The sequence below is a fragment of the Sesamum indicum genome, linkage group LG5 (assembly GCF_026168435.1).
Source record: "Sesamum indicum cultivar Baizhima isolate 11 linkage group LG5, ASM2616843v1, whole genome shotgun sequence".
NCBI lineage: Eukaryota > Viridiplantae > Streptophyta > Magnoliopsida > Lamiales > Pedaliaceae > Sesamum > Sesamum indicum.
This window is the reverse complement of record NC_142661.1, coordinates 20,547,001-20,569,031: the sequence shown is the minus strand read 5'-3', so window position 1 is coordinate 20,569,031 and position 22,031 is coordinate 20,547,001. Positions and strand designations below refer to the sequence as shown.

The 22,031-nt window shown below is 38.0% G+C and overlaps 3 protein-coding genes across 3 annotated transcripts; 1 reads left to right on the top strand and 2 right to left on the bottom strand.

Annotated features, from left to right (window-relative positions):
* Positions 1-1,949: 1,949 nt before the first annotated feature.
* Positions 1,950-4,810, bottom strand: FLU (Tetratricopeptide repeat (TPR)-like superfamily protein). Its single transcript, XM_011079276.3, has 4 exons — positions 4,517-4,810; positions 3,352-3,520; positions 2,608-2,928; positions 1,950-2,309 (listed from the first exon to the last, which is right to left on the bottom strand). Exons 1-4 carry the CDS (start codon positions 4,748-4,750, stop codon positions 2,107-2,109), a joined length of 927 nt encoding a protein of 308 aa, XP_011077578.1. The 5' UTR covers positions 4,751-4,810; the 3' UTR covers positions 1,950-2,106.
* Positions 4,811-5,884: 1,074 nt separating this feature from the next.
* On the top strand, positions 5,885-11,476 carry LOC105161555 (sulfoquinovosyl transferase SQD2). The gene is made up of 11 exons (XM_011079277.3): positions 5,885-6,660; positions 7,471-7,537; positions 8,285-8,355; positions 8,568-8,685; positions 8,812-8,885; positions 9,330-9,385; positions 9,468-9,551; positions 9,774-9,861; positions 9,950-10,027; positions 10,149-10,205; positions 10,655-11,476. The coding sequence occupies exons 1-11, from the start codon at positions 6,290-6,292 to the stop codon at positions 11,151-11,153; spliced, it is 1,563 nt and encodes a 520-aa protein (XP_011077579.1). The 5' UTR covers positions 5,885-6,289; the 3' UTR covers positions 11,154-11,476.
* Positions 11,477-13,156: 1,680 nt separating this feature from the next.
* Positions 13,157-14,948, bottom strand: LOC105161556 (transcription factor DIVARICATA). The gene is made up of 2 exons (XM_011079278.3): positions 13,886-14,948; positions 13,157-13,795 (listed from the first exon to the last, which is right to left on the bottom strand). Exons 1-2 carry the CDS (start codon positions 14,305-14,307, stop codon positions 13,297-13,299), a joined length of 921 nt encoding a protein of 306 aa, XP_011077580.1. The 5' UTR covers positions 14,308-14,948; the 3' UTR covers positions 13,157-13,296.
* Positions 14,949-22,031: the final 7,083 nt, after the last annotated feature.

Genomic DNA, 22,031 nt, shown 5'->3' with positions numbered 1-22,031 from the left:
GAATTTGATCTCTGCAGAGAAGAAGAAGAGTTCAAGAACTCGATGCAGTCTTCTATAGCTTCAGCCCTCTGAGAATCAAGCGTTTCTGCGTAGGAACGTGACCTCGCCAAACTAGCTGAAGAAACTTTGCGCGAACACCTCCTGCGAGTCAACACCAACGGCAGTGCTCCGACCACTTTTGCTCCTATCTGCTTGAAGAAATTCGCCGGTGAGAATCTTGATCCTTTTGGGAGTTTAAAAATCCATATTTTCAACATCACTTTCTTCTTGTTTCCTCCTACTTTAATGTTGGCCCCGTTGTTCTTGGAGTGGATGGTTGGTTCAGGGCTAAAACTCACTCGTCTGCTCATGTTGAGAGGGAGAGGGGAGAGAGAGAGAGAGAGAGATGGAGAAGAAGAGGGAGTTGGTGAAATTGTGCAAGGTATTTATTTAGGAAGGACTGATGGAAAAGGCAAAGTAGGTTGAGGAAAAAAAGATAAAGGAAGTTTAAGCTTCTTAATCATCATATCTATGCGGACACAAAATTCTAATTCAAATTTTCTAGTTCAAATTAAGTTTGATTGAACTTGAATTAATTATATAATAAATAGGGTGAATAACAATTTATCTCTTATAATATTAAAAATTAGCACATTACCCTCTATGAAAAAAATATAGCAATTTACTCTCTTGTAATTTTTAAAATGAAGTTTATGTAAATTATTGTATTTTAAAAATATCGAAAAGTAAATCTCATCATTTATGATATTACAAGGAAGTTGTTTGTATTTTTTTATAATAAATATAATAATATTTATTGTGTAATTAATTTAAAATTATAGGACTTCTTCTATCATCTAAGCCTCGTATTTAATTGGATTGAGGTTGATGGCTGACCAAATCAACACGCAATTATCAAAACTCCACTGCTATGATTTTAGTGCCAAGTATTTGTTTCTCGTATTTCAAGAACCATGATTTCATGATGTAAATATCAGCAGACCCTTTTTACATTAGGACATGATTAAGATCTAAGAGTAGAAGTAAATCTTTGTACGTTTGCTTGTTCATTGGTGCTAAGGTTTTCTCATATGAATAAATTCCTACCTAGAATGTCTGATTCCAGTCTCACACACACTCCAACAACTGCAAATCATTCTCATACAAGAAAAATGGAAATCTTTGGCTTATTAACAGAATCCTAAGGGAAAGTTTTACGGTCAAAAGGGAAAGAGAGAGGTGGTGTGGGAGGGGCCCCTGAGAGGAATAGTACAGATAGCATGTCATCTTTAGTTCACAAAATTGCTAACACAAAAGGGCAAAAGGAGAGGAAGAGGATTTGGGAGGAGGCCAAGAGAGATACCATTCTCATTGCACTTTCTCTTTGTTGCTGCCCACCTTTTATTCCTCTCAGGAATCAGAATTTCTACTCTTGGTCCCAACCTGTTTTTGACCATCATTTTCCCTGCTGCTTTCTGTGTGCGCATTCAACTTTTATTACCTTTATTTACCATGTATCAAGAACATTAAAGGAAGGAAGTTGTGCATTGAAATTAATGTTTTGTTTGAATGGGAAACGCTTTTTGACTGGGAGAATTGGACCACTGTTGTTTATAGATCAGGTCGTGAAAGGAAAACAGATTAATTCTGGGACTGCCTCGTGAAAATAATCAACTTTTAATTGAAGTAAGGATAAAAATGTGTAGCAAATAACTTGGTTGATCCGATTCTTTTGAATGTAATAAAAGTTGCACCTACATATGACAGGTCGCTAGGTGGTTGCGCCTATATGTGTGGGTACAAGTACTATTTGCAGTCCAACAATAAATATGGTACAGTCTCTCTTTACTTCTGGTTCTACATATAGATGATACGAGCAATCCAACTGCAGTACTAATAAGTCTATATGTTAGTACTTAAATGATGTAATGAATAGTGTGGATGCAGCTAATTGAATGAGATACTGAGAATTACTCAAACTCTAGAAAGAAGAATTTGAATTTACCAGAGAGGAGGTGAGAAGTCTACAACATATTAACTCTACAAAAATTATGTTATTCGCATAAAACTCGACTAAATCCTGCAACCTCAAGATTACATAATATGGAGATTCGGGAAGTACAGAGATCAGTCTGATTGTAACCTTGAAATATATTGGTCATAGTATTTCGCAGCTCGTTCCAGGTCCCCAAGTTCGGTGTAACAATCAGCTATTGCTCCATAGGCTTCCGTGTTACCTGACTCCTCTCCTTCCCTTTGTGAAATTTCCAGAACCATAGAATGGTACTTGATCGCGTCCCGATATTTTCCCTGCCTTTGTAGGGATGCCCCTAAAATAGGATAAACCATATTCTTAGAACCAGCTATTGGAAACACGTTAAGATATACCAGAACAGTCCCATAACCTGTTCAGGCCGTTTAGGAGGTCTGTTAAAAGGATTTCATAAATAATCCGAACAGTGAGTTAATGAAAGATGCATAATCAAACAGGAAATATTCCCTTTTTAGTTCATGAGAGAGGCAATAACATAAAGGTAGAAATACGATGGTTGGTACAATTTGGTCCACACAGTTCTCGCACATTATGAGGAATCCAGAGAGAGATGAGGAGAAAAGAAAAAATAGTACCTAAACCCCTCGCAGCCTTCTTTTCCTCGATTGGATCTTTCAGATTCTGGGCAAGCTCAAGTGCTGTCTTAAACTCAGAAAATGCCTTCTCCGGTTCTTGATTTCTCAGGAAATTTTTTCCATTTTTCAGACGAGAAATTAAATCTGACTGCCTTGGATCAACAATTACTTCATCCTCTGCAATCCTTCCACCAACAGGAGCATAACTCAAACTGGGTGCATATGATTCAATCTTAGCCTGCCTCCTCAGAGCCGCATTGATCTGGCGCAGCTGCTCATTTAGTCGCTGCAGTTCTCCTCTCCTCTGTCGTGCAAGTAGTCCTGCATATGAAAATCACATGGAAAAGAACACCAAAACACATGGAGGTTTAAGCAAAATTAAACCATAAATGTTGCACGGCATCATAGATCCTACATGAATAACCCAGAGGAGCAAAAACACATCATAAACAACCTGGACATATGAAAGAACAAAAGATGAAAGCTTGTGGAGAATTAACTAGTAGTCTTGGACTTAGAACTTATTTTAAGGTAATCAGTAGACAAATATATTAACTAGTTGCCAATAAAGAAGAGCCTCTAACTTTTAGGTTCTGACATCTTTTAAGTTTAATGCAGAGTCTCTATACAAACGAGACATATAATTGATTGCATGCACAAATTGAATATCCTTATGTTCGCACCCAAAAGCATGAATCAATGCCTTGATTTCTGAATAATTGCATGAATTTGATAGTACCTTACCTCCAACCGTGGCCCCTATAAGGGCAACAAAAAGTAATAATGGCATATTCATATTGAACACGGAATTATCAGCTTGACATGTCTCTGCGAGTGCCTCCAGAGGTTTATCAAACACTATTGCATTGGTGACTATGAGCACTGTAGCTGGGAGTCTGCGAAGCATCCTTCCCTGCCAGAGTGAGACTAATCCAATGAAAACAGGACATAGTTCATTATTCATGAAAAGTGGTGTAAAACAAAACCAATGAATGTTGGGTGGAAAACAAATAATCCACTGTGAGAGCATTATTCTGCACTTTTAGCGCTCATGTAATGACCATTCGTGAAAGCATATTGCAAACCAACAGGCCAAATTGCGTAAGCCAATTTGTGAGCTACTTTCCGTCTTCATCAATCACTAAACAAATTAACCCTGTGCTGTATTATGGCACCAGTCCAACTCATGACAATCTTGTTATGTACAAGTGCCTCTACCCACAAGCTAAGACTCTCAGTTATAGGGGTGCATCTAGACCAGATAATGAAGAGATGCATACAACACGCTTGACAATTTTTTGGAGCCAAATGAACTGGCCTGAAAGGTTTATGCATTTGTCAATAGCATCAACCAAAATCCTTCTCAAGTACTCCAACACTTTCCCCTCAATCAATGGGGACAAGCTCCATGATCCAAGTAAGCTTATTTTTATCTATCCGAGTTTATAATGCATCACTCCATTTAACAACTTGTAGAACCAACCGTTCATTTTAACTGAATCTTACAGCACATTTATTTTCTTAATTTTCCATTTGCGAGATGTGGCAATAGCTAAATGCAACTGAAGCTAAAGGGATACATCCAGATATGATATTACCAAACCAAACTGATCTCTCCACAATATTTTAACAACATTTCAGAACATACATAAACTACAGTAATAAGCATTCTATCTCTTTACGGACAATCATCAAAGAGAGCACATAAAGAACCGATCAGAGCTTGGGGTTTGCAGCATAGACATAAAGACAAAGTTCAAAAAACCAAAGCAAAGCAGAATGCAGCTAGGAATCACCTCCAGGACAAATATTCCTACCGAAACTAGTACCATTCACCAAAGGTTCAATTTTGAAGTATACCCAACTATCAAAAAGAAAAGGCAAATCCTTTTGGGGAACTTAAAAGAACCTTGAAATCAAAATTGGCGAGCATCTCTAGCTGAGAGCCTCCACCCTCACTGACTTTTCTCAGAGGACAAATGAAATTACTGGAATTGGGATCATTTCTTGCAGCAAAGATTGTGAAAGATGAAGTGGGTTTGATAGATTTTCGTGGATTAAGATATGAGTGAGAAAATCTAGAGATGAAGTGAGGATCACAAGGGCTCCATGTCAGAAGTCCTTGCTTCATCAACATCGTCATCTTCTTCTTTCTATCTTTCCTCTATCTTTCTTCTCAAATAAAGACTTTTGCTTTCCTTGTTTCTTTTGGGTTTTGGATAAAGCCGACACCCGAATCAAAAACCCGCTTTTTAGTATTCCAATTAAAATCGTTATAATGAGTTCCATAAAAAATGCTAATTCTTGAGCATTTATTTTCCAAGTTTTTTGGGCTTTCCTACTTAATAAAATCCAATTTGGGGTCTCATATAAATAGATTTTTGGTCCACAATTACTTATAATCTTATGATAATTGCATAGTTTAAGACATAACATATGGATAGTAATATAGGAAAGTAGCAAATATACAACAATTCATAATTCACTTAATTATGAGTTGTGTGTTTGAAGTGGTAAGTGACAACCAAATAATTAAACACAATTATATGATTAATAACCACTTAATCCATAAAATTATTGGTAAATGCTAACTCCTTTCATTATTTAATTATTCAAAGAGACACCACCACAATTGTATGTATGTACCTGCACTTCTCTGCTCCAACATTTATTTTTTATTCTGTTAGTTATCTAAATTTTTTTCATGGATGCCCTACACTTTATTATTATTTTTATAATATTCAATTTAATAAATTCAAATTCAATAAACAGATATTTCGGAATAAACAATTTATTAAAAATAAATAATTTATTTTAGATTATATACACTTGAACCTCCAATATTTTTGGGTCTCACATCTCCATATTACTACTCCAATTAAACCTTCAATTGTTTATTTAGTTGATTGAATCACTGTAATCTAACATATAATATAATCACCACAATATTTCTTGGAATATCATTAAACTTACGGTTTTGATGAGAAAAGTTTGATTTACAATAAGTCTATAATAAATTAATTAAGGATAATTATCAATTTTCATTCAATTTTTTATTAATATCAATAAATTTAGTGAATTTTAACTAATAAATAGACCTATTTATTAGACGAAAATAAATTCTAAAAATATTAATTATAATTTTTTAAATTATAAAAAAAATTAAATGTAATTACATTGGGAGTGTTTTGTTTTTTGTTTTTTTTTTTAAAAAAAAACTTTTAAAAAATGACATAAGAAGAGGAGGATAACAATCCATGAGCGTCAGTTTATCCATATCGCCCACCACCAAAAGGAATAATCAAAATGAGCCCACAAGACAAGATTGCAATGCACAAAAACAGTCTTCCTTCTCCATTGGTGGGAGGCAATGCGCAATGAGCATATACTCTCTCATCTTCCGATTATTCCGCCAACCTCATTCCCGGAAACGAATATCCATTGGGATTTGGGAGAGTCCTCCGCAGTGGCCCCTGCTCGGCTATTCCTCTCTCACGTCACTGCCTGCACTAATCAAACTCAAATATCAACCCCCGTGGAATCAAGAATTAAATAAGCAAACCCAACCCCCCTTGAGAAAAAAATTGCTTCATTCTTTCAGTCTTTCTTCAACTCACCACACACCAATAGTTTAGTTTAATACAGTGGAACTAGTATTTAACATCATCACAAACCAACCATTATGATCTCCACTTCTTCTCTCTCTATATATCCTGCTCTCTCTCTTCCTTCCTTTTCTGCCTCTTCTTCTTGCTCTTGTAATTATAGTCCTAGAGTCTTTTCTTTCAATGTTTCTTGTTCTTGTACATCAAGATTAAGAGAACCCATTACTCTACTTTGTTTAAAGACTCAGTCTTTGCAGTATAAGAGGAGCAAGGAATTAAGAGTCTTAAAGGTAAGAACCTCTAGTGAGTCAGCTAGCACCACCAGCAAGATGACCATTACGGAGTACAGGGGAGAAGAGGAGGATGAGAACCCTCCTCCATTGCTTGAATCTGAGATGAATTCTAGTCCTAGGCGTATCGCTCTATTTGTTGAGCCTTCTCCCTTTTCGTGAGTCTTATATTTGTTCATCTCTGCATTTCTTGTTTGAGGCCATTTATGTTGTTTTTGTTAGCAAGATTTTGTCACCCTGTTGACTTTGAGTTTTGGTATGTGTTTCTTTCCTGTTGATGGTTTGACTTCGTAGGTTAGTGGAAATAAGGATTTCACCATCTTTCATTTGATATTTGTGTTTCGGAGAGGAAGATCTTTCTCCTTATTGGAGTAATATCCTTCTTATTTACAAGCCAAATGTGCTTCTGTTGTTTAATATGCAACTTATGTCCACAACCTAATCTTTATTGGGTTCTTATCACCTGCAGGATAAGTAATGTTCATGCTGCAAAAATATCAGTTCATCTGAGTTTTTTATTCTCTTTAATTCATCTTTTTAGTGATCAAATCAGCTAGAGTTGAACTTTTATGATATGCTACTAATGAAGATAATATATGCATGCATTTGTAACTTTTGTTCATGTTTTCCCTTAAATAAGTTTGATACATTTGGTTCAAATCATCACCAAATATATTTTTGCCACTCATCTCTGTTTGGTCTACCTTTAACCGACATTTGCTCACCTGCATCAATCAACTTAATGAAACAGTGATTCTTTGCTTATGTTGTCAATTGACTCTGCTTACTTCCCTATAGTACTTCAGTAAGATATTTCCACCATTTTCCTGTTTTATGCTTTTTAAATGTATGTTTCATTCAATATTTATACAAATCTACATTATGCCTTGTTTTTTTCTGCACTTTAATTTCTTTAGTTTGGTAAATTCTTTTTATGACACTTACATATTTTGCAATTTTTTATGCAGTTATGTCTCTGGATATAAAAACAGGTTCCAGAATTTCATTAAATATTTACGTGAAATGGGGGATGAGGTATGTTCTTACTTTTTGTTGTCAGTTCAACTCATTAATTTGAGATGTTAGCTGTTGTTTATATATATTTTTGTTAGACTGAACTTGGCACCCTAGTAAATTCATGTCAGTCAATATTTTTTTGTTGAGAACGGTGATTCATACATGAAACTAATTCTCCACTTGCACCTTCACACTACAGAGCTTACTTGTCCTTCCCCATTCATGATGTTCTGTATGAAATCACTTCCAACATGAAATTAGTATGAGAAGAGTACAAACTATAGGCTAGAGAGCCCATATGCAATCAATGATTGCCTTTTGGCAAGTGGTTTAGCCCCCATTCGCAAAATTGCACTAGGTTGGTTTTGGCACAATTCTTGTGTATAGATGATTTTGATGTTGTAAAGGAAGGGTGAATGTGACGCCTGATTCCAATGTGGAACTAGAATAGAACAGTGAATAACTTATAACTGCAGACTACAGAATCAATGTGCAACCACTAGGTATCCATTTTGGAAAAGAGGACTTTAATGTCCAAGTTTTGGTTGCTCTCATGGTTTTGGGGCAATTCCTGGGTGCCTATATCTTCAGTAGTTAGTCTGAGAAGAATTACTGTTGTCTATGGATATACCAAATGATGTAATTATAACTCAGCACGAATGATCTGTGATTGACGAAAGTTTAAATCTGCATTTCTATAGTACATACAGATGTTTACATAATTCCCTAGAATTAATTCAATTGTTGGTTTTGTAATTGATCCAGGTTATGGTTGTAACAACGCATGAAGGAGTTCCTCAGGAATTTTATGGAGCTCAATTGATTGGCTCTAGAAGGTTGGTTTTTGAGTTCTTGTCTGGACAATGATAACATGACACCATGCTTTCTTCTTGATTAAACAAACTGATTGAGAGAATGTTCCATATCAATTGATGCGACTTCCAGTACCCAATTGTCGATAAAACTACAATTATCTAATCTGTTTTTGCTTTTTAAATCTTTTTGTGGTTTCTGAATACCTTGATCTTATGAACTAATCTCTTGGCAGCTTCCCTTGTCCCTGGTACCAAAAGGTACCCCTGTCACTAGCACTCAGCCCAAGAATAATCTCTGCAGTTGCCCAATTTAAGCCTGACATTATACACGCATCATCACCTGGCATTATGGTATATCGTACTCTGCCTCTTTTACTATTTCACTTGTGGAATAAGATTGTTTATAAGCGTTAAAATGTCTTCAGAAGGAAAGAATTGGTTTGTGTTGCTCCACTGACTGTACCTACACATGCACAGGTATTTGGTGCTCTCGCCATCGCGAAATTACTATCTGTACCAATAGTGATGTCGTATCACACCCATGTTCCTGTGTATGTTCATACTCTCAATTGCTTTCAGATGTTTTTCTTCTTTATCTTTTATATGATTATGCAGTAACATCTCTATAAAACTTACTCCAGTCTCAAATTGTTTCTACATTTTGCCTCAACTTTGTGAAGAATTGTTTCACTTAAAATTGTTTCACTTAAAAAGGAGGAAAATAAGAAGGATTACTAACGTTGATTGATATTTTGAACTCAATTAGGGGCTAACAAATACTCTATCTAGTTGTTGATGTGATAATGCTAAAAAACTAACTTCAATAAAATCAGGTGAAACTTTACATTAAGGGGAGTGACTGAACGTTAGAAATCAGTCCAGTTATATATTACAGCCAAACAGTGTCTGGCAAAAATTTCTGATGCTTATGGTCTCACTTTTTTCTTGGATGCAGCAACTTGAGGTAATGCTAATTGTAAATTCGTATTTTACAGATATATCCCAAGATACACCTTCAGTTGGCTGGTCAAACCAATGTGGTTAATTTTAAGTATGTGAGATCTACCCCTATCCTGGTTCCTTGCTTAGATTTTCATGTGGATTATAATGAAGATTGCATAATATTTTTCCAGAATTTCTGCATAGAGCTGCTGATCTCACACTGGTGCCTTCTGCTGCCATTGGAAAGGATCTAGAAGAAGCTAGGGTGACTGCAGGTAAATTTCACATCTCAATCTATTTAATTATCCTCCAAGTGGATCTCGCTCATGTGTGAGCATAGAACGTTTGCTGCTTCTTCTTTCTTTAGAAGAGATCAAATCTTTTAGTACTCTTTCTCGTCATACTTTGCATTTGTTGTACTACTCATATATCGTGAAATGCGTGTACATGGGAACCATATTGAAACATAAATTTGTTTCTTTCTTTGCAATTTTCAGCTAACAGGATACGCCTCTGGAACAAGGGTGTCGATTCTGAGAGCTTCCATCCCCGGTTTCGCTCCCATGGAATGAGATTAAGATTAAGGTGTGAAACTCCCTCTACCACTGCATTCACATTCAACCCAAAACCGTATAATCAAATTTTTTGTTAACAAAGTTTCTTCCTAAATTAGCAATGGAGAACCCGACAGACCATTGATAGTTCATGTAGGACGTATTGGAGTGGAGAAGAGTTTGGATTTCCTAAAAAGGTATTGTTCTACTGTTTTGATGGGAGAATATCGAACTTGCTAGATTTATACATTCTCGGATTCTCCACTTGAGAGCATTAATATGTTACAATTGACTGTGGAGATGCCATATTTGAAACAGGGTCATGGATAAGCTTCCAGAAGCCCGGATAGCTTTCATTGGGGATGGGCCATACAGGTGAGGTGGAATACATTATATATACTTTAGCTATCAGAATATAGCCTTCAATCCATGCTTGTGTGGCCTCAAGGGATGTTTGTTTGTCTTTAACTTCTGTTACCTTTATGCCGTAAAAAATAGTCACTAAAGTTTCACCAACCTCTAAGCTATATATGGTTGTTGGCTTAGATGATCAACATAATTGCTCCTAAGTATAACAAAAGGGTATAAATATCTATTGGATTTGAAGGGAGAGTGGAGTAAAGGACATTGAATCCCCAACTAAATCTTTTACTGCTTGCACTGGTAGTATGCTAATATTCAATCTATTGGATTTGAAGGGAGAGTGGAGTAAAGGACATTGAATCACCAACTAAATCTTTTACTGCTTACACTGGTACTATGCTAAAATTCATCATCCAATGTACAAACTTGTATTTTTATCAGGAATTGTTTCTTTCTGTCAGGGAGGAGCTGGAGCAGATGTTTTCTGGCATGCCTGCAGTATTCACAGGAATGTTACAAGGAGAAGAGCTTTCACAGGCATATGCTAGTGGAGACGTTTTTGTTATGCCCTCAGAATCTGAGACACTAGGCCTTGTTGTTTTGGAGGCTATGTCATCAGGACTCCCTGTGGTCGCTGCGCGTGCTGGAGGAATTCCAGATATAATTCCTGAAGATCAGCAGGGAAAAACAGGCTACCTGTTTAACCCTGGAGATCTTGATGACTGCTTGAGCAAATTGAAACCTCTTCTGCATGACTCAGTACTAAGAGAAACAATTGGCAAAGCAGCACGTGTAGAAATGGAGAAGTATGATTGGAGGGCAGCTACTAGAAAGATACGGAACGAACAATATAATGCTGCAATTTGGTTCTGGAGGAAGAAGAGAGCACAGTTCTTGGGACCACTCCAATGGTTATTCAGACGTGTGTTCCAGCCACAGACCCCAGCAATTGGAATGTAATGCTAAATTGTGTTTTATCTGATTTGAACTCAGATAATGTCGAAAGTCGTCTGTGTTATTAAGCACTCCAAGTTATCTGCACACGCAGATCACTCAAATATATGGCACACTGCAGAATGTTGACCTGAAATGTGGTCAGTTGTATTCTCATCAATTTGTTGTATTGATTTAGATGATTTTTGGTGAGACGTGAAAACAGAAAAGAACAAGACTGTAGGTTTGCGTGTATTGTTTTTTGTGTATATGCTTTCCTAAGCATGGTAATCAACTTGATGCTCCAGTACTTCTAAGCAATAGAGGTTTGAGTCTTAATTTCTCTGATCTATACCGTGGTTATATGTTGTGGATAGCTTATCCTTAAAACAAAATGATCTTTTTACAGTCAACTGAGGGAAAGGACTACATTTTTTTCTCTCAGCATACTGAAAGAGAATTTCGATGCTGCTACCATGGTCTCAATTCAACTATATAGTCTTGGTTACTAAGATTGGAACTTAAATTTTACCATTAGCTCTGTGTTTCACTGAAAGGCCGTTTCTCAAGTCGTATTAATCACTTGAGCCAAATACTTGATGTGGGTTCTGGTTTTAGACCCAAAAGAATCAAGAAAGCGAAAGTAATGTGAATGTGGGGGATATACCTTGGATACTTGCTGATACAGTACTGCAGAGAATGACTTAACGCGAGATTTCTTTCCAAGTGCACCAGTTATATATGAAGTAATTGTTCTCAGATAAAGCAAGTTATAATGACAAGTTAGAATGGACAACTTCTGCAGCAGTAATACCATGAAGTCATGTCGGTTGCTCCTATGTCTTTGTCTTATAACTTGATTCTTTGCCGACAAATGGGACTGCAGTGATTATTCTTCAGGAACTTCTCTGCATATTCGCAACTAGATGTAAACCACGAATTCACAGTTGCTCTGTCACTACTAGTTCAATCAGTATCAGAATGATTATTCATTGTGTAGTAAGAGCATGGAACTAATGCATAATTGGTTCCTGAAATTTAAGGGATCACAGCTTTTGGGCTAAGATTTTCCATATAAAGGAATGAAAGATTGAACAAACATATGAATCTTTAACCACTAATCTTGAAGTCAACTACAAAAAATCGTTGCCGGGGTAAGATAATATACATTAAATGCTCACTTCCATCTTTCATAGTGTTTGAGTCATTTTGAGATCATTCTTAAGCAAGGTATCCTAATCTAACGACAACAGGAACACAGAACACAAACTTATACTATGTTTAGGTTATGAGATTAGGTCTACATATACTTGAGGAATATCACATCAGATTCAGAACACATCAGTAAACCTTTTCTAGTGGTACAACTTGCAATAAAGTTGCTCCATTGGAAAAAAGAAAGTGGGGTTAGTTTGTCATTTACCAAAAGAGCTAGCAGAAATAGTGCTGCTGCTCTTGTTGCCTGGAATTCTTTGCTAGTGGTAGTGGGTGGGACCTGAACCAAATTGCAGAAACAAAGTGGTGGATGATAGGCTTTTCAAGATTCATTCTGTTGCAACCGCAATGGAAATAGTAACCACAGAGTGCCATGACAAAAAAGGTAAGCTTGTGCGTTAGAGTGCTTTAAATTGAACAGCAGTATCGCGTTTTCCTGGACACTTGTCGCTGCTTGTAAGCATACCGTTGATTTGTGGGATGCTTCATGCTTGTAATTACTTGTTTAAGGCTAAACAGGGTTGATGGTGATTCTCTTAGATTCATGTCTGAAGGCCATAGTGTTACCAACTTTACGAAGGTCATAGAGGAACTAATAACTCGACTTAAGTTCCATATTCTACGTGATTGCAGGGAGTATTTTGACTTAAGATGCTCTCTAAGGCAAACCTGAGCTTACAATTATTTGAACCCACTCAGGGATGAGAACCTCAGAATGTGTTCAGAGATTAAGTAGTCTGAACTCCCTCAGCCAACCTCCAAACTACTCTTCATCATTTCCTGCCAACCAAGGACAGGAATATATACCGCGTTGATTTTGCCAAAATCCACAATTCTTGATAGCTCAATACCAGCTCAAATGGTTTTAAGACAAATGGACGACTTAGTATACTACTTGGTACGTGCTCTGTGTATCTATTACAACTTCTTGAGCAAGAACCAACCAACTCTGAATTCAGAGATGTCTGGTCGAATGGATCTGAAAATTTGAACCGTGATGTTCTAACAGGACTCCATGTGGATCATTGCTCCTCATATGATGTTCATGCAGATATAGCCCAAACGGAGTCGTCCCTTGGAGATGCGTGAACATTAAGCTGCTATTTGGTGGGCTGAACCCCATCATTGCTCCTGGATCGGTCTGGTATGAATTATACATTCCTTGGACCATATCATTTACATCTGAATTTTGTTGCCTCTCCACAACCAAATGTGATTTATCTTCAGCACGAGGCCCTCCTTTGTCTTGAGAAGGAGATGCAGTTTCGTTAAGATTGACAGTTGTGATGTCATGTATACTTGATCTCCTCTTATCTTTCCCTCCGGAAAGCTGCCTGATGAAATACTTCTGAGCATGGCTAGCAACTTGTGTGGGAGTCCTCGTGGTCACGAAATTGCGAGAGATATTTCGCCAGTCTCCTTTTCCGTACTTTTTCAGCCCCAAGAGAAATTGCCTGAGGCTTCAAAACATCAGTACAACATAACCATCACCATGAAAAAGAACATCACATGAATTAAGATATTAAGACAGGAAATGTTTTAACCTGTGTTCTTCCTCAGTCCAAGGCACTCCCTTTTTCCTTTCATGATCAGGACACCGAGTCGAAGTGTTCCGTTTCCCACCTGGGCTGTAAAGTTGTTTGAAGCCCCCCTGATAATCTGGATCACTCGCCAACTCCAAAGTGAAAGGAGTATTACCATATCCTGGAATTGGTATCAGCCCTGCTTCTATGTCACTGACATCTTCAACCAATTCCTTGTACTGTTTGATCACGTCGCTGACAGTCTTTCCAGGGATCATGGCAGCCACATTGTGCCACCGATCCGGAGTATCCTTGTCGAACAAAGCAAGAGCGTTTTCAAACCTCTTGTTCTCCTCCGCAGTCCATTTAGTCACCTTGTCCTCGCCAAACAACCAATTCGATGAAGATGCAGGAGAATCAAGTCCCATTTCTCTGTTCATCATTGCTCTTCTAACAGAATCAGAATGGATGAAAGGGGTAGAAGAACTGAATGGATGTACAAAGAAGTGGAGAATCTGAATGCTTTTGACACATGGAGAAGAATCTCAGAAAGGCTGCTTATCTTTCATAACCGCAAGAAGTCCAAATAAATACTTGGAATTCTTCAAACTGCAGAAGTGAAGGCAGATGAACACAAAGTAAAGAGTACAGAAAGACACAGAGGATCTATGCCAAAAAACATAAGAACAAGAGAAAGCTGTCAAAAAGTTGGCAAAGTTGCAGTGTTGATGAGAAACACTTGAGTAAATTTGAGACAGTTGAATCTACAAGGGGTTTGAAGCAAATCTGTGCATTTCAAGCTACTTGTACTTGTTTGTTAGGGGAAGGGATCTTGAGACAGAGAAAAAAGACAGATGGAAGGTGTTTGTGAATGATTGGTTGGGAGGTGTTTGTGGGGGTTGCAGCTGATTAGAACTTGTATAATGGGGAGAGAAGGGGAGGGACTGCCTGACCAAATGCAGCAAGGGACAATCTGTCGTTGATGAGCTTTGTTATGGGCATAAATGTAATTGCATCAAGAAAAATAAGGTAGCTTGTTTGCTTCTTGCAACTTTTGATGTTAATGATGTTTAAGCAAAGGAGCTGAACCTACTAATGATTGCATCAGGCAATTCTTAACACAGGGTAAAGTATGCAGAAGAGCAAGGTCCAATGCACTTTGACTTGAACAGGATAATGAGATGAGAACACGTGTCACTCTTGAATTAGTCTTTCTTCTTATCTTTTTTGATGAATTTAATTAAGAAAAATGAAGTCTATCACAATTAATTAATTAATAACATTCTGTTTAAAAGAACAAGAAACAGAGTTATCTCATGATTGAAAACGAGGGCCCTGATTATGATAATCAATCTTGGATTACTACACTAATAAGAGAGTAATAGACTCCCCCCACCTCCACCCCCCCTCCCCCCCAACAACAAAAACAAAGATTTGTATGAGTTTGGAAAATAATATTATTTGCAGAGTAATACTTACATGTTTGCAGCTGTTATATTCTGGAATCAAGTGGTTGTCATATTGTTATATTTTATTAATTTGTTTTTGTTTCAGAAATTTGTCTGTGTAAGAGTATGAGTATGTGGTGTTGAGAGGGTCTAAAAAGGAGAAAATAAAAAAGAAAAGGGTTAGGGCCATACTTGTGTGCTGGGAAACAGGTTTCTTAATTAAGTGTTATTGGAAATGAAAGTTAGTGGTATAGTATAAAAAGGGAGTTGGACTTTCCACAAGTGGAAAGATTCCATATTTCCATAAAAGTAGAATGTCCGTCGTTGAGTTGAGTTGAGTTGGTGAGTGAGCGCATGTCATGTGGATGTGGGCTCTTCTTACAGGTTGGAACCATTACATACTTTACAATTCTTTCAATTTACTTTTCAGTTTATCATTCATTCCTCTAACCTATATGCCAAAAATTCTTCTCATCGTCCACGCCCGCGGCCTAACCTACGTGGTGCAAAACAATAATGCTCCATTTCCCAATTGCCAACCAAACATTGTTGCTTTAGGTACCATCTCTCGGAAAAATTAAATGAGTATTTTTAGTTATATTGATATATTATTCTAAAATTAAAAAAATAAAGCCCAAGAATTAAAGTAGGTGTTGGTATTTATGTGGCCCATGACCCAAACTCGGTAGGCCCAACGACTCGGCTCACTAAGACTCTCGGCCCACTCGGATGGCCCTCACCCGACCCATAACCCGAGCCCATGGACCCGACCCAGGTAAACACACTTACTCACCCTAAAGTCAACTATCTCTCTCTTCTCACCCACTTGCGCCGCTGCGGATGAATCTCCTCCCTCTCCCTCTTCTTGTTGCCTTCTATGGCCGATCTTTGTTACCATTTCCACCACCGTTAATGGTGGTGGCTTTCCTTAGCCAAACTCATGGCTAAAGGAAAGCCACCCCAAAACCCGCGTGTACCAACGGCTCCATTTCTCCTTATAAATAGGGGCCGTGTATTCTCGGGTGACGGGTGTGAGATAGCCGAGCACTTCACTGTGAAATACTCCTACCCTTCCCGATTCTGTGTGAACGGCTGTTTGGTGAGGTTTCTTGGTCCGATTCTAAGTGAACGGTTGTGAGGTGTGTGACCCGTTAGTATTTCTGTGGGAACGGCCGTGGGGTGGGTTGTCTGTGTGAACCACCCGTGGTGTGAGGTGCAACCAGGGCCGAGTGTCTGTGAGTCCGGAGTTTCGGTGACCCGTGACTGTTGCTTCTGCTGAATCTGAATGTTCCTGAGCCGCCATCAATATCACGGGTTTTATTATTCACTTATCTCTATTATTTACTTCGTGTACTGTTCTTTACCTTTGTAATCTCAGTTTGTAATTTTAAGGAGTTTCGTACTCCACATCAAGTGTAATAGTTGGTTAGGGCTTGTTGATTAAGTGATACCACTACGGGTTTCGTACCCTACAGTGGTATCAGAGCACTGTTCCGATCCTATCCGCGCCGTGGTGAAGGTAACACGCTTGAACCCCTCCTCCATTTACTGCTTTATTTTATTTTTCAGCATTATATTACTGTCAATAACCGAGGTGCTTATCCCCTTAACGACCCTCCTGGCCGGACCCCTGAGGTCGTCGGGTATCTGGACTGGGCGTTAGGCTGGAAAGACCTTGGCCGTGTTCATTTCTCCTTCTCTTTGTGATTTGCTGAAATTTACTGTGATAACTGCTGCGCTTATCATTATACGGGTTCATTGTCTTGATCTGCGATTTTGCTTATACTTTGATCTATTATCCAAAAATCGTGATCTGTGACTACTTTCTTAACCTGTGAACATTGTTAATATTTTGGCAAGTCAGAATTAGTACTGCTATTGTCTGATACATTTCTGCCTCTGTGGTGTTATTCTGATTCTGAGTGCATTATCTTCTTGATCAACTGTTTTTTCGAAAGATTTTACTTAAAACCACAACCTTTGTTTTTTCCCTTAAAAACCGTGACCTCTACTTTCAAAATGGCCGGATATAGTTTACAACCGTTTGACGGAAAAACTGATTTCTCTATCTGGCAACAGAAAATGAAAGGTATTTTGATACAACAAAAGGTGTTTAAAGCTATTGACGGGAAATACTCTGAAAGTGTTTCTGAAGAAAAACAATTGGAAAATGATGAGTTTGCCTACTCATCCATTATTTTGAACCTTTCCGATAATGTTCTTAGAAAAGTGGGAAAACAAAAAACCTCTAAAGAGCTTTGGAAAAAATTGGAGGATTTGTATACTGAAACTTCGTTACCCAGTAAGCTTTTTCTCTTAGAAAAGTTTTTTCGCTATAAATTGGATCTTTCCAAAAACATTGATGAAAACCTTGATGAGTTTACCAAGTTGATACAAGACATTAAACTTACTGGTGATGAAAACATTGATGATTACACTCCTATTGTGCTCTTGAATGCAATTCCTGAATCCTATTCTGACGTGAAAGCTGCTATTAAGTATGGTAGAGATAGCATCAACCTAGATACTGTGGTTAATGGTCTTAAAAGCAAAGAAATGGACCTAAAAATTGCTAGACCTAGTCAGAATAATCATGAGGTAAATCTTGCTAGAAGTAGACCAAATTTCAGGAACAATGGCTTTAAAAATAGAGGTAGAAGTCACAGCAGGGGTAAAAGTAGAAACAGCCGTAGTAAATCCAGATCTAGAGATGATAAGACAAAGGAAAGACGTTGCTATAACTGTGGCATTAAGGGTCATTACATCAAAGATTGTAGAAAACCCAAACGTGACAATAGGGACAGAAACTTTGATGAACAAGAGAAAGTGAATAATGTCTCTGATGAAAATGGTGAAGTCTTCATGGTCTATGAAGCAAATTCTGTGCTCTCTGTGAACAAATTTGAATGGCTTATTGATTCTGGGTGTACTTTCCATATGAGCCCTGTTAAAGAAGTCTTTTCAAACTTTCGCTATGAAAAATCTGGTTTTGTTTCTATGGCTAATGAAAAGAAATGTGAAATTTTGGGTCTTGGTGACATCTCGTTAAATTTCAAAGAAGGTTATAGACTAACTCTGAAAAATGTAAGGTATGTTCCTGATTTGAGTCACAACTTGATATCTTGTGCTGCCTTAGAAGAGGATGGTCTAGAAGGTAGGTGGGGCAAAGGCCTCATGAAAATCATGAAAGGGTCCCTTATTGTGTTTAAAGCTGAAAAGAAACGAAATCTCTATCTATGCTCAGTTACATATGATTCCTTGACTGCTTCTGTGAATGAATGTGATATGACTGCATTATGGCATAAACGACTTGGGCATATGAGTCTAAAAGGTCTTGGTTTTTTGAAAAAGGATGGAATTTTGAATGACAAAATTGAAAATTTGGATTTCTGTGATGATTGTGTCTTGGGAAAACATCATAAAGTACACTTTCCAACTCCATCTCAATCACTCCCTTCCATGTCTTCATGCATTTTAGATTATGTTCATGCCGATGTTTGGGGTCCATCTAGTGTGCCTACACATGGGGGTAACCGTTATTTCCTGTCTATCATTGATAATTACTCTAGGAAAGTGTTTGTCTTTCTTATGAAACACAAGTCCGAAGTTTTTGAGAAATTTACAAAATGGAAATCTCTTGTTGAAAATCAAACTGGAAAGAAAGTAAAAGCCCTTCGGACTGATAATGGCCTTGAATTCTGCAATAAAGATTTTTCTAATCTTTGTGACAATTTTGGTATAAGGAGGCATAGAACTAACCCCTATACCCCACAACAAAACGGTGTAGCTGAACGCATGAATCGAACCCTGCTTGATAAAGTTAGATGCATGCTTATTAGTTCTGGATTGCCTAAATCTTTTTGGGGTGAAGCTATACTTACTGCTACTCATTTGATAAACTTGTCTCCATCTGTGCCGTTATCTGGTAGAACTCCTGATTTTGTGTGGAATGGTAGAAAACCTGATATCTCTTACCTTCGTACTTTTGGATGTTCTGCGTTTGTTCATCAAAACATAGACAAATTAGAACCTAGATCTGTTAAGTGTGTATTTATTGGTTATCCAGAGGGAACAAAAGGGTATAGACTTTGGGTTCGTAGCCAACCAGGTTTTAAAGTACTTATAAGTAGGGATGTCACTTTTAACGAGAATGAGTTTCCTTGCCTTGATAAAACTCAACTTAGAGAAAAAGAACCTACTCTTAATAAGGTGGAGAATCACTTAGGGGATAACCAAGAGGGGGAAGGGAATAATGAAAATATAGCTGAACAAACAAACGAAAATGAGGTAGTAACCACTGAAAATGAGACCACAACTATAGAAAACCCCCTTAATGACTACCAACTCACTAGAGATCGAGCTAGAAGAGAAACTAGGATACCTACCAAACTTAGAGATTTTGACACTGCTTTGAACATAGAACTATCTGAACCCACAAATGTTGAGGAAGCTATGAAATCAGAAAAATGGCTTAGTGCCATGAAAGAAGAGATGAACTCGTTAAAACAAAACAACACATGGACACTAGTTCCTAGGCCCAAAAACTCATCCGTAGTTGATTGCAAATGGCTTTTTAAGATTAAACAAGAAAACCCCATTAAGTACAAAGCTAGACTAGTAGCAAAAGGGTTTACTCAAAAAGAAGGCTTAGATTACAATGAGATTTTTTCTCCCGTTGTGAAGTACACCACTGTCCGTATCATTCTTGCTCTCACTGCACACTACAATTGGAATCTGAAACAAATGGATGTTAAAACTGCTTTCTTACATGGTGATTTAGATGAGCATATCTACATGAATCAACCTGTTGGATTTATTGATAAAATCAAATCTGATTATGTGTGTCTTCTCAATAAATCTCTGTATGGCTTGAAGCAATCCCCTAGACAATGGAACAAGAAATTTGATTCCTTCATGCTCTCACTAGATTTTAAAAGAAGTCGATATGATCACTGTTTATACTTCAAGCATGTTGATAGCACTCCTATTTTCCTTGTTCTATACGTGGATGACATGCTCATTGCGAGTTCTAGCCTGCATCTCATCAATAAACTGCAAACTGATTTACACAAAACCTTTGAAATGAAAGACTTAGGTGATGCAAAACGCATTCTTGGCATGAACATTGTTAGACATGAGTCTTTTATCCTGCTAAACCAAAAGTCTTATATTCTATCCATTCTAAAAAGGTTTTCAATGGAAACATCCAAGCCTACCTCTGTGCCTCTTGCTGCCCACTTTCAACTCAGTAAAAATCAGAGTCCTCATAGTGATATTGAAAAAGCTAAAATGGAAAAAGTTCCCTACTCTAATGTGATAGGATCCATTATGTTTCTCATGGTTTGTACAAGACCTGACATTGCATATGCTATTAGCTGCTTAAGTAGATACATGTCTAATCCTGGTCCTCCTCATTGGGAGGCCCTTAAGTGGCTTTTAAAATATCTGCATGGCTCTGAAAACATAGGCATACGTTTTTCAAAAAGGAGTGAAAACACTCAACTTGTTGGCTTTGTTGACTCCAATTATGCTAATGATAGGGATAGCAGAAAATCTACCACGTCTTACATCTTTACATTCTGTGGTTCGTGCATAAGTTGGAAATCTCAATTGCAACACATAGTTGCTCTCTCCACCACTGAGGCAGAATACATTGCTACCACGGAAGCATTCAAAGAGGCTATATGGTTGGATGGCCTCATAAAGGAAATTGGTTTCTCCAATAACAAGCTCACGGTATACTCTGATAGTCAATCTTCAATACAATTGTGCAAAAATCCCGTATTTCATGATCGGACGAAACACATAGATGTGAGGTATCACTTCATACGAGATATCGTCAGTAAAGAGGTAATTAAATTGGAGAAAATTAAATCCGAGGACAATCCTGCAGATATGGGTACCAAAAGTCTTCCTCTTGAAAAATTTCATACATGCTTAAAAATATTGCATTTATTCCCTGACTAACATAAGCTTCCGAGTTGTCTCAAAATGCAGGTACATCCACGGAGAACTTTTTTTTTTAGGCGATGATGAAACAAACAGATTCAGCTAAAGACTCCATGACCATTTCCATCTTTCTGATGGGTCTTGGTCCAAGGTGGAGATTGTTGGTATTTATGTGGCCCATGACCCAAACTCGGTAGGCCCAACGACTCGGCTCACTAAGACTCTCGGCCCACTCGGATGGCCCTCACCCGACCCATAACCCGAGCCCATGGACCCGACCCAGGTAAACACACTTACTCACCCTAAAGTCAACTATCTCTCTCTTCTCACCCACTTGCGCCGCTGCGGATGAATCTCCTCCCTCTCCCTCTTCTTGTTGCCTTCTATGGCCGATCTTTGTTACCATTTCCACCACCGTTAATGGTGGTGGCTTTCCTTAGCCAAACTCATGGCTAAAGGAAAGCCACCCCAAAACCCGCGTGTACCAACGGCTCCATTTCTCCTTATAAATAGGGGCCGTGTATTCTCGGGTGACGGGTGTGAGATAGCCGAGCACTTCACTGTGAAATACTCCTACCCTTCCCGATTCTGTGTGAACGGCTGTTTGGTGAGGTTTCTTGGTCCGATTCTAAGTGAACGGTTGTGAGGTGTGTGACCCGTTAGTATTTCTGTGGGAACGGCCGTGGGGTGGGTTGTCTGTGTGAACCACCCGTGGTGTGAGGTGCAACCAGGGCCGAGTGTCTGTGAGTCCGGAGTTTCGGTGACCCGTG

What these genes read in the sequence shown, in the direction of transcription:
- FLU (XM_011079276.3), bottom strand. Translation starts at nt 4,750, where the DNA reads ATGACGATGTTGATGAAGCAAGGACTTCTGACATGGAGCCCTTGTGAT. An exon ending in TCGCCAATTTTGATTTCAAG is followed by an intron (nt 3,521 to 4,516) that starts GTTCTTTTAAGT and finishes TCACTCTGGCAG; the next exon opens with GGAAGGATGCTTCGCAGACT. An exon ending in TATAGGGGCCACGGTTGGAG is followed by an intron (nt 2,929 to 3,351) that starts GTAAGGTACTAT and finishes TTTCATATGCAG; the next exon opens with GACTACTTGCACGACAGAGG.
- LOC105161555 (XM_011079277.3), top strand. Translation starts at nt 6,290, where the DNA reads ATGATCTCCACTTCTTCTCTCTCTATATATCCTGCTCTCTCTCTTCCT. An exon ending in GGAATGAGATTAAGATTAAG is followed by an intron (nt 9,862 to 9,949) that starts GTGTGAAACTCC and finishes TTCCTAAATTAG; the next exon opens with CAATGGAGAACCCGACAGAC. An exon ending in AGTTTGGATTTCCTAAAAAG is followed by an intron (nt 10,028 to 10,148) that starts GTATTGTTCTAC and finishes TATTTGAAACAG; the next exon opens with GGTCATGGATAAGCTTCCAG.
- LOC105161556 (XM_011079278.3), bottom strand. Translation starts at nt 14,307, where the DNA reads ATGATGAACAGAGAAATGGGACTTGATTCTCCTGCATCTTCATCGAAT. An exon ending in TGGACTGAGGAAGAACACAG is followed by an intron (nt 13,796 to 13,885) that starts GTTAAAACATTT and finishes TTGAAGCCTCAG; the next exon opens with GCAATTTCTCTTGGGGCTGA.